This window comes from Pteropus medius, unplaced genomic scaffold (assembly GCF_902729225.1).
Source record: "Pteropus medius unplaced genomic scaffold, Ma_sr-lr_union100, whole genome shotgun sequence".
Classification (NCBI taxonomy): domain Eukaryota; kingdom Metazoa; phylum Chordata; class Mammalia; order Chiroptera; family Pteropodidae; genus Pteropus; species Pteropus medius.
The window spans coordinates 9,572,473-9,585,248 of record NW_024353517.1 but is presented as its reverse complement, the minus strand read 5'-3'; the positions used below and the strand labels follow the sequence as shown (position 1 = coordinate 9,585,248).

The 12,776-nt window shown below is 32.0% G+C and overlaps 1 protein-coding gene and 1 pseudogene across 1 annotated transcript in view; both read right to left on the bottom strand.

Moving 5' to 3' along the window:
- Positions 1 to 834: 834 nt before the first annotated feature.
- Positions 835 to 12,776, bottom strand: part of OPA1 (OPA1 mitochondrial dynamin like GTPase) — an 81,972-nt gene continuing 70,030 nt past the window's right edge. Inside the window, 2 exon segments of the mRNA XM_039850778.1 lie at positions 835 to 3,824; positions 5,585 to 5,659. Coding sequence (XP_039706712.1) covers positions 5,595 to 5,659 — 65 coding nt within the window. The 3' untranslated portion in view covers positions 835 to 3,824; positions 5,585 to 5,594.
- LOC120593139 (uncharacterized) lies at positions 4,191 to 4,309 on the bottom strand (annotated as a pseudogene).

Genomic DNA, 12,776 nt, shown 5'->3' with positions numbered 1-12,776 from the left:
AAGTAAATTCTTCAAACTTTTTATATAGATGAAAATTTTGGACTTGAATTGCACAAAAGAGGGGAATTTAATTTAAAATACAACCACTTTTCGTGTCACACACCAGAATTGGTCTGTTAAGACTGATAAGTGAAATGAATGCAAATAAGATTGAAACATGTTATTCCTATAAATCTTCTAAAGGAATTCAAAGACTTGTCTCGACATTTATTCACCAAAAATACAGCATATGTCAGCTACTGTGTACTACTTATTGAAGCAACCATGACTTTGTGAGTCTTTTCCTAGTTTTGACTTTAGCCAACTAATAAGAATCCTGAAGGCACATCTACATTCTGCCTTATTTTACACATTGATCAACAAATATTTAATAAGCATCATTTATGAGCAAAATTCTGGGAGGAATAAAAATGAGAAATGAGAGTTCATAATCCAGGTGGTAGGCAGAATCACGTGATCTTTAAGGTAACTTCCAGTTTTAAGACTTAGTTACGACTTTTTAGTAAGCCTCATTTATGATGGGACATATTGGCATCACTGATAAAAATGATGGCCATGGTAGCAAAATGTAATTAAAAAACATTTTTTGCATATTTTAGCAAAGAAAATATCAAAATATTATGACAAGTATGAAGGCATGAAAAGAAAGCATTATTTGACCATGGATAACAACTGTGAAGTGTGAAGCATGTGAAATTAAAGCATTTGGAGAAGAGACACAGTAAGCGTCTGGTTAGACCTGAATCTGGTTATACCGTGGGGTCAAATTATGACTGTAGATGCAGAGGTCTCTCTCTTTCTCCCTCATGAAAACAGAGAAAACTTAAAAGATGCTCTCTTTATAGAATATTTTTAATTACTCATCTACGCAAATGACCTTAGATCAAGCACAGGCAAAATATAAATTGCAATAACATCATGTAGTGTGAAGGTTTTTAAAAATAATACAAAGTTCACTCAGTGCACAAGTAAAAACAAGGTTATTTAAAATATTTAAACATAGCCATGATTGTTCAAAAGGTAAGCATTTTGTAAGCACATTTCCATACTGCTAAAGTATCTGAAACTACAGCATATACCAGCTTAGAGATTGAGATAAAAAGCATTATTTTGATCCCTTTTATCAGAAAACTAAAATACCATATTTCCTTTCACAGATAAATCAATCTAATATAAATAAATATAAAATTATTTACTAATTAAGGAATTTATTTTTTAAATCTACACTTTGAATCTTATCTTTTGTAAAGTTCCCAAACTATAAGGTTAGGAAACACCACTCTGCAATGTTCCCTACTCACTTTTACCTTATTCATAATTTGCATTTGGAGGATAAACTATTTGTGGGAAGAAGTCTGTTAAAGTCTGGAAATGGTAATTCAAAGAGAATATAATTAAGCTACTAAAAAAGGCTGATTGCTCCCCTATAAGTATAGCTCCATTGGTTCAACCATGAAGTAGCGAGAACTTGTTTCTTATTGCGCACTGCCTACATATATCGATTTTAAAATTGATACCCTAACAAAGTAAATTTTAGATATAATTTATTTATAGTTGTTCAGTCTTCCAAATAGAGCTTTGTTCACTCTAGTCTTTGCAAATCCTGACATGAAAAACAAATGATTCCTTGTCTAGTTAAAATTTAACTTCTATATATTGAATTTCTGAAGTGATGTATTTAAATTTGAATCATTTGTAATTTTTGAACTACAAACACAGCACATGGGGTTTACTGTTGAAAATGTGCATTTTGTTTTTTCTTTTAGTAACATCTGCATTTAATAAATACCTAGCTTTCAAGGAAAAAAAAAAGGCATGCTTAGTATGAGATCAGTGAAAAAAAAACTTATCCACAAGAGATGTCCTATTACTGAGGAGATAGGGGAAATGTCTGGACTCTTACATGGGATTTTAAATAATATTTTAATGTATTTATATATTTAAATTACAAACACTGATCTCAAAGAAATAAAGACACCCTACTCCACTTTAAGTTTATACAAAGGGACGTGATAAAAGTACTGACTTTTGCTTGGGAGAAATCTGTAGAAATGCAGTTGAGGGCATTTTTTCCTATCTAGAGCTCACAGAAATAAACAAATATGGTCCTATCCCTTTTTCGATTTAGAAATAGGTTTTCAGTTTTAAAGTGGTTATGTTTTACAACTACAAAGAGATAATTTCATGATGTCTGCTTCAGTGAAGGGGTTGGTTTACCTACTAGCCAGCACAGGTTAGAAGGAGTTAACCAGAGAGTTCATCTCTTAATCTTTGTACAGAACCCATGGCTCTACTTCCTTTCTGTTCATCCACTATCCCTGGATCTAAAACACACAGGAAATGTTCATGAGTGCTCATCTACCAAATTACAATGTATACTGCTACCAGCTGCTGAAAGCTGGATCTGCTTTTCATAACAAACTGTATAAAATAAATATTTACTGGTCTTAATTTCTGAACTATTTTGTGATATTCTTCGACCTTGCATATTAAGTATCAGATCTTGAGAGAGATCACATGAAGATCTCTATTTGTATTGACGTTAAATTTTAAAAAAAGTAGGAAAGGAACTGTTATCCAAACATAATTCCAAGAAAATTATAAAATTAAATAAACTGTAACATAAAAACTGTCACACAATGTGCATTTTTATTAGAATGATAAAGGCTTAATGAAATGACGGCAAAGAGCAGAGTTAAATGAGAAAGACGTTTCAAGTCAAAAATGGCACATTTCTTTGCTTTAAAGTCCTTTAGCCAATAAAAAAATATTATATACAACATGAAAATGAAGTGAGAGTACCACTGTAATTGAACTGCAATAAATTAAACTTTATATTTTCTTTAGATGTTCAGCTAAGAGGGGGATGGTCAACATTATTCTGATTGTTGAAATAATTTCTATTTAAAATACAGTCTTATGAAAGGAAGTCTTTTTCTGATACCTAGTTGAAATGTTTGACGATAATTTAAATGTAATTAGTCAATTGATTATTCTTAATCTTCCTTCTTCTGTTTCACAATCCAATAGCTCTGTCAACAGGTACAAAACATTGTTAACAGAAAGCCTAGCTTAAGTATACAATGTCCAAAATGAATGAATTTCAAATGGACACAGAGAGTACAAAAACATCAACTGAATCAAATAGGTAAGCTGCCAGTGACTTAGCTTCTAAGGCAACTCTATAAGCTATCAACGAAGGGCTGAAATCTCTTTCACTGAATACACGCAGAATTGTTGTAATCCAAATTATCCTATTTGAGGGGTTCTTTTGTTAACTAGTTTTCTTTCACATGATGAATATAAATTGAATTATCATGGTCAAAGAGTTTCTGGATATAGAACATTACAGATACGGACAACAACTTAGCAGGTCACCATCATTTTATATACAGTTGATAGCTTTTAGAAAATTGCTGTAAGTTTTATTTCAGAACACTTAGCATTCTTTTTCTGGAAAAGAAACTGAGGTGGAGTAACATCGGCTAATGAATTCGTTGAACTAGAGCCACCACAAGTGAGACAACAAGCAGGCGAGCAAGTTTCTTATCTTTAAGGACTAAACCTAATGGTCATACATTAACCCAATTTGTCACTTCAGTACAATAAAATAGGATGTTAATGCCATTTCCCCTGTTCTTCCATTCAAAAGGCAGCTGCTGGTTAAAGTGCCTCTAACACACATAAATTAAATTATTTTTATCCCATGACTTTATTTCATGTTTAGAAAGGTAGAATAGCAGAAGAAAAAAAGGAAGGACAAAAGACTTCGGAGTTTTCTTTCTTCAGATGTATGCAGAGGTAATGACATTATGAGTAGGATTCTGTGAAAATAAGCACATTTGATAAATTTTAAGTCAAGGGAGACAATATTGCATGATCATAAAAACACTGAAGCTTAATTACTTAAGTTTGCTAGTTTTATTAAGCTTTAAATATCACCTACCATCATATAACATGATTTTATCAAACACGATATATGAATTAAAAAAATACTGAAATTAATTTCTTAGAGAAAAAAAGTAAAAATAGTATATTAAAACTGATCAGTAGAAGGAATCTTTGTATGACTGTGTTGGGTATAAACAATTTCGACCAAGTATCTGAATTAGTTACTTAAAAGTATCAGGCTGAGGAATGCTACACATATTACAACTATCACTGAGAAACTATTCTTTTTTTTTTTTTTATGCCTACAGCACCAGGTCTTCCTAGGTGGGCTCCCATCCAAGTACTAACCAGGCCCGATCCTGCTTAGCTTCTGAGATCAGATGAGATTGGGCACGTTCAGGGTGGCATGGCTGTAGACGAGAAACTATTCTTTAAGATGCTTGGTAACTTTTATAAATGGTCAGAATGAAGCAAGGCTACCATTTTGCCAGATTTATTATTTAAATGGATTTGCAAGGTACATTTAAAAGATCATCTGTCCACTTCATAGATATTTGTAACAGTTCACAGTCATAAATCCCAAGGGATGAAAAGGGCCTTGGAGACTACAGACAAGTAGGGAACAGAGAAAGTTGGGATGGTTTCCCTGTACACAACTACCATCACCACCTGGCTGCCCTTGGGACAGAACCAGTTTGGACTGCCCTGGCTGCACTTGGGACAGATACTCTGGCAGAAAAAGGCTTGTTCTCAGCAACAACGGCAACTCCAGATGTCAAAGTAACCTGCTTAGGGAAGTGACACTGACTATTGTATAAAACACTGGCTAGCTTTGGGCTTCCTCATTTCATTAAAAAGATATGTTGCTGTATTTTTATTAGGGTTTCTGTGACATCATGCTTCCCAACTCCCACCCATCCCCGCAAAAAACACATTTGTAAACAAAAATATCAAGTGAATTCTGGTGCTGCAGTGGAGAATCTCCAAATCAAGAAGGCTCTCAAACGTTGATCTCTAAAATTAACTACTGATAGTAAATGATGAGGAAGCAAATGAACTACTCATTATAATTCTTCAGCAATAATTAATAATCGACTATGCTACTAAGAAAAGTCTTTGAATATACAATATTTAATTGGGAACATGCTTCTAATGCCAGACTACAAAATTAGACAAGAGAATCCACACATTCAGAAGAGTACTATATTCTAAGGCTATCTAAGTTACTTTAAACGGGAAAAAGGTTTATCTAAATGTTTTTAAATAAATATAAGAGAGTAAGATAAAGAACTAGTAAAAGTTTTAGTCAAGCCAAATAAAAAGCTTTGCAAGTTAACATACACATAATTATCCATCAAATATGAACGAGGAATACAATAATGAGAGCTATAGTTCCATTCTTTACATGCAGAAAATTTGAGCCATGTGCATTATTATAAAATATCTTTGTTTGTTCATTTCTGTTCTGTTCAAAATGAGTTCTAGAAGATATTTTTTGTTCAGCCAAAAAGCAATCAAGTTATTCAAAGAAACATACATGGAATTCAGAATCTAGTTTCAGAGATTACTGCCATTAAAATTATTATTAAAGAACAAACAGGATATAGTCAAGGAAAATAAACTGTTAAAATAAGTTTAAAATATAAATTTTGCGTCTAATCAGTACCAACGCAGAAAGAAGAGTTTTACTCACTTATTTCAATTTATTTCTCCTGATGAAGAGCTTCAATAAAAGCATCAAGTTTTTCTTGAATTTCTCTAACTTTCTCTGTAGAGATAAAAAGAGATAAATTAAAACCAAATTTATTTTTCAAAGGCATCACAAATCATAGGAAATAATTATTTTATTCAGTAAATGGTTTGGGATACTGGGAAAAGGGGAAAAAAGTACCTTAGCATCGCAGACCAACTATATCCAGATAACGTTTAAATGAATTGTAGTAGCTCTTTTTTTGGAAAGGAGAGGAGGACAGGGTTTATGAAAGACACTTTTGAAATTCTAATAAAAGTTATGAAATCTTACACAGAAAAGTGAACATATAAATATGTATACTATTATGTATAGAATTTTGAGTTCTTAGAGTCTTTGGAGTCCAACCTAGGAGTCAGTAATATCTGGAATAGAGGCAAATATAAAATAATGCAATCGTTTTTAAAAATGAAAAGAGAATACAGGTGAGTATTTAAACTGTCGACTAGGAAATGATTTTCTAGGTATAAAGTAATGGAAAGAGTTACAAAGGAAGAGATCAGTCAATATGACCATATTAAAATGTATACCTTTTACAGCAAAATGTCCTAAAATTAAAAGACAAAAGAATTTGTAGGAAATATTTGTAACAAACATGAAAAGGGCAGTAAGACTTTAAAAATACATATAAAAATGTACTTTTCTAGCTATGAATGAAGAAAGGAAGGTTTAAAAACACCAGAGCCACTGAAGACAGATTTATATTATTTTATTTGATTTTAGGTTTTCAAATTTAATAAAATCTATAATTTCTCTCTGAAATGCAAAGATTTCCTTCACAAATGCAAACTACTCACTGTACATATCAATCCCCCAGTATTAAAAATGGAAAAGTCATGATTTATTCTATTTCATTGCTAACTTACTCATGCAACTTTTATTTTAATATACAAGTTATTGTAAAAAACAGTAACAAATATTCTTGTCCTTTTAACACAATTTAACCTCTTAGTAGGAATTAACAATTGAAGTGACTGTTTCAAAGCTACTGATCAAGATGGAAAACTGCAAAGCATTCTACTTTATATCTATAGAAAAGACACATAAGATGCGTTAATATTCAACATTTATTTTTTTTTTACATTTAAAAATAAATAATTGGCAATTAAAGATATAAGTATTCTTTTTTACCAGTGAGGCAGCACTTGTAATGATTAGCCAATGAAAGGAAGAACTGTTCTTTTTATGGCTTCTTAGCATTACAGGAACTCAACAAAGCCTATCATGGCTACATATAAAGAACATAATATCTTCACATTCTTTTTCCAGTAATTTAATAATTCTAATTCTTGGTATTTTGAGATTAACACAAAATCTATAGAAAAATAAACTCCATTGTTTTAATCAAACTATTCACTGAAGAAATATGTAATAGTTTCGCAAAGGCAGCATTAACTCTTTATAAATAAAGTTAAACTAGACAAACTAGAAAAAATAATCCCAACCCATCTCTTGGAAGTTTAGTCTATATTTTTTGTTAGTCTGTATATTTTTAACCAGCAGTCAAACCAGCAAACATTCTTCCTTTCTCAAAATAATGCCACATTTTTATTTTTAAAATTAATTCATTCAGTTGCTTAGAAACAGCTTCACCTATTTTTTCTTCAATGAATATTAAAAGTTCCACATTGTGCTGTTCATCAGTTGAAGAATTTAAAAACATGGGGGGAGGGGAGGGTAGAAGAAAAGAGTTTTGTAAATTGTCTTATAGAATTTTGGAAATATATGGGGTCTTTAAAAAATCATCTAGTTTAAACAGCACAACACATGGAAATTTAAAACAGGTGTTTAGAGCCTCAGCAGCCCCTCTAAATATTCACTGAGAACTATTTCTACTTGGGAAAGCCATACTGTATGAAGAGAGGAAATCTGATTCTATTTGTTCCATGATCTGAGGACAATCAGGCAGCTGCAGGGCCAGCTCCATCCATTCTTTTGCCCTGTCAATGACCTCCATCCTCAGGGGACAGACTATCTGTGAGCGGGTGGTACAGTAGCATCACTCACAAGAGACGGGTCTGAGTCAGATCTATTTGTATTGAAAGAGACTGAGAACCACTCTGATGCAGGTGTCTAACTGTGGGTTCTAAATCAAATTCAAATTCTTCTAAAATTAAAGATAAGCTATGTTTTTTTCCTAAATGAAAGTAAAAGGAGTATTCGACTTTTATATAAAAACTGTAGAATAAAAAACTTCCCTTAAAAAGCTGTTTTCACAAATATTAGACAAGTACAATATCAGGACACTGTACCACCATGCCCTGAAACCTCAAGAATAACATAAAGGGCAGTTAAGTAAGTTCTAGGAAGTAATGGGGGGAGAGAGAAGAGAAGTAAATGTTAAAAGAAAAAAGAATTGTGATAAATGTATCCTTTTAACACTAAAAAAAAAATTCATTTCTTTGTTCTTTCCTTCACTTACACAATGTACTTAATGGAGTGACATGGGGACACAGATGATATCCTGCTCTTGAGAAGAATTCTTTGCTTACTCTGTATCTCATTCTAAGTCTATGAAGTTTTGGGTGATTTTGAATCCCATATGTCATTTGGTCCTCATACAATTCTGCAGGTATCAGTGCCAAAGATGAAGCTATTAAGCCTGGAGAGTCAGCCTTGTACACATTCCTCTGGTTCAGAAACACACATTAGATCTGCTGCCAGATCTAATGTTTGTTACTCTAAATGATAATGAAACAAATGCTATTATTTCAAGTGTATAAGTATTACCTTTATATGAAATAAGACATACTTTGGTAAAAATTAGGAATAGAATAGTTACTGAGCACCTCTTAAGTAGTTCTGTGCCTAGAGATGACTAAAAAATGTACAATACATTATCATCTTCTGATGAAGATTACTACTTCTTCAGATCTATATACATTTGGAGAAACCCTTGAGAACAATATGAGTATGAAAACTGACAAAAAAATGTTTAGTGTCTTCAGTGTCAACAATGTCTGACTCACTATACTCAATAAATATTTGATAAATGATAAATGATGTTCCCCCCAAAATAGCATAGAAAATAATGGCTGAAGGTTATCAAGAAAACAAAACTTGACAGGCTTCTTGGATGTTATACTAGAGACCAAGAGGGCAGAAGGCAGGGCCACAAGAGCTGGAGCAAGTCTGGGAACAAGAGGCAAGGGTACACAGAGACAATGGAGATCAAGGCATGCTGGTGGGTCACCTGAGCAACATAAGTAGCACGAAAAAGAGAATCCTTAGGTCGCAAAACACAATACAAGTGGAAAAACAAACTTGAACTTAATTACTGCACCTTATTAAGAAGGCTAAAATATGCTGACTACACACACACACACACACACACACACACACACACACACACACACACACACACAGAGCTTTAGAAAGGAAGCTGATTTCAGGCTTTGCAAGGAAGCTATAGTACAAGTAATATGCAACATTATTTCCCATATTTGAATCCACTTATTTTAAATTTTGATTAAGTTTTCAGCACTATTTTTTTTATCCTCACTATGCTATCTGGCTGCATGGAAAACTGAATGTTAGCAACTAAAACCCTTTCTGATCCTTCCAAATTAATGTCTCAGTATTAACAGTGTTTTCGAATCCCCCAATCTTATTGAATTTAGCTATTTTATCATTAGAAATTACTTTCCTGCAGAAATGTGTATACATATCACCATGATTAACTATAAAGTAAACTCCTTTTTATTAAATATTTACATTAAATATTTATAGAGAATTCTTATAAATTTGTGGTCTACTTGATTAATTAAACCAACTCAGGAAAGGATTAACAAACTGCTATTTCAGCTGTACTGAAATAGTCAATTTTACATGTAGTGAATACTGAGTCTACTTTCTATTTATCCAATGTTTACTTAAAAGATGAACTATTTCAAACATCAATTCATTGTGCTTCTTGATTGAGTCATGAATATTCCCATAATCCCCAACTCATAAACCATCAGTCTCAGTGAATGAAGTTCCTTCTCTTTTTTCCTTCAGATGACTTGACATCCATTCATGTTTTGAGTCTCTTTATCTCCACATGAAATGATACTGCTACTCTCAAATTCTTTTTGAGTCTTCTGATACTCGCTCTAAAAGTCTCAAATATAGACTAATCTGTAATTAGGTTTTGAATACACTGTGAATACCAAAAGGCCAAACTTGGGAGAAGGTTCGCTTTAGTAGTTAATAACAGTTTAGACAGGAACAAAGAATCGCACACAAAACACTACTACATGCACTGAAATAAATAAACCTTTTACAACTTTTGATGTTTTTAAAGAAAGCATGAAGAAACAAGCCGCAAACTTACTGATGCAGTGTATTTTAAGCAAACCACACATCCGAAGACCCCAATGTGCTTTAACAGAAATGTTTTACAACATGCTGCACACATACTTTGTACCAAGCTTGAGGAAACCTTACAGGTGAGATTCTGCTGTAAAAAGCTGCTCGCTAAAGGGCTGAAAATTAAAGAAGCACTTATTATAAAATACTGTTGTTGTTGAAAGGCTTGCTTTTTATTAGACAATTATGCTACAAGTCTTCTTTAGAAGTTCAGTATTAAAAGAATCATCTAGGGTACAGGGAAACAAGAAAAGAAAAGCATCAAAAAAAGGTGAATGAGACCAGATTCAAGTTTATTAAACTACACTCAAAATATTAGATTTAGCACAAGAAAAAAGATACACCTTTTACAGTTAAGGAAAGGAAGAAAAGAGATTGTCAAAGGTGTATAACTAAATCTAACACCTATCTTCTGAATCTTGGCCCTGTAATTTTTTCCCTACAAATGAGCATGATTATTTTTACACAGACTCATTCATGAAGATGGACAGAATACTGCTTATTACAGAAGAAGGAGGCATCATTTCTTATGTTCTGGAAAGCTGTTTGAGACTGGTATGGTAACTTCAAAGCTGGGTGGGTCCCAGACTTCCAGGGGGTCTGTGAAAGTGGTAATAGAGTTCTCTAGGTTATTTCCATTGTTTCAAAAGTTCAAATGGAAATCTTGTTTGGGCTAGAATTACATCTACTCTTATAACAATCATTTATTTAGGCTGATTAGGAGATATAATTGCAACTCTACATTTCTAATTAAAAAGAATATAAGTAAGTATATTATCGTAGACAAATCTTCTAAAACATGGACTTCTCTGGTATATCTAATAATGAAAGAAGTGTTTGATTAAAAAAAAAATCTAGAAATCCTTGGTCTAATACCCCCAAGTAATCAATAGGGTAGTTATTTTACATGATTTTTATAAAGATAAAATGTATTAAAAGGTATATGGTATTGTGATCAGGAGAACTTTGTTTCTATTCCCGCTTTTCCTTTAACCTTATGATTGTAAACCAGTCAGTCATGGTTTATTTATAATGAAGGAATCTGTTCAGAAGAATCCAAAACTCATACTAGCTTAATATCTAGGACTGAAATATACTATTCTAACTGATGATGTTTTATTAGATCTTTTAAAATTGTTTATTGTCTGTATGTCACTTAGTATCTTTTTAAATTTCACGTTAAGCTCCTAGTTAAAAATGCAATTACAAATGACAATATTATACTTACAGGCCTACATAATTCATTTTAGAAAGATCAGTTTTATACCATTTTTTCTAGGAATCGAAGTGGGACTGCTTGTATGAATTACATACTTATATAAAGTCTGTTATTTAAAATCACTCAGCCTAGCACAGCACTTGCTATATAATAGATGCCCATGAATATTCACTGTTCATTTATTCATTGTTGAGTGAGGAGACTTAGCCGGTAGTTTATTCAAACATCAAAAATAATTACTGAAAAAATTTGCTATTTTCAGACCCCAAAACAGTATGATTTTAGAAAGAAAGCTGCCATAAGAAAGTCTGTGAGGTAAATTATAACTTGTCTGCTGAATATATAAAGAGCTCAAAGTGACTTATAGATAAATTCAAACTCCCCCCCGCCCTTTTTTTTTGAACTCTCTTAACTGTAAGCATTTCTATCAAGTTCCTTTTGGCCATTATAATCAAAATGGCTTAAAATACTTTCTTGATATTTTGAAGCTTAGTTTCCAAAAGATTTCAGTATGGATGAACATAGAGTAGCCTTATACTCAGGCCTTTATATTGGTCAGGCCCTTCAACTTTTATAAGTAGATGGCAATCCTAATTTCAACTCAGTTAACTATTAATTCTTATGAATCTGCCCTTCACTAATAAAGAGTAGCACCATCCCCGGTGCTTATCAATGTCAATGACCATAAAACCTTGAATTTTCTGCTAACTGATATTTACTAAAAGATTAAGCTGTAAGAAGAAATAATATTTATGGAATATTAGATAGGAGGTGTATAATTTATGTATTTCTCTAGATATTATATATTATGTCATCTTTAATTAAGTTGAACCAAGCAGCTAAGATGCTGGACTGCATCATTTTGATTTCACCCAGAATTGCTTATGTTATTGACCTATATTGAGAACATTAAATAACCTCCAAAAATTTATGATTATATGCAGCCATTTGATTCACTGTATCATATAATTCAGTGTTCCTTTTATGAGGACTGATGAAATTTCTCTCAGGTACCAGGAATACCTATGCTAATATTCTAAAAGTGGTCTTTTTATACTGGTAATGCTTTTTATAGCAGTAATTTAAGAATATTTCAGGGGGCAATATCTGTAATAATTAGACATCTATGAATATTTCTGCATAGGAAGAAAAATTAATTTCTGCTCATTCTTAGAAAACTCAAGGGTAAATATGTATACTTAAACTATTTATTTTCATCAACAAAAAAAAAGTTTTTACAGATTCATGATCGTCTTTTTAAATGTAAAAGGTAGACAGAATCTATCATAAGATTATAATCTTCCACTGTGAATTATTTTATTTTGTATCCAGTACATAAAATGCTCCAAATTAGTTACATTATGGTGAAAAAAATCTTCAAAAACTATTTTACATGCTGACTCAATAATAATTTGCTTTATTTTCTCCAAAAAAAGTTTAAATATTACACTATCTCAAAATGAATACATTCCTATTGTCCCCGCTGAAAAATCTAAATATCAATACAATTTAAAAATATGATTTAGGTAATTAATTAGGAAAACTTTAGTCTAATGACCAGCAAAA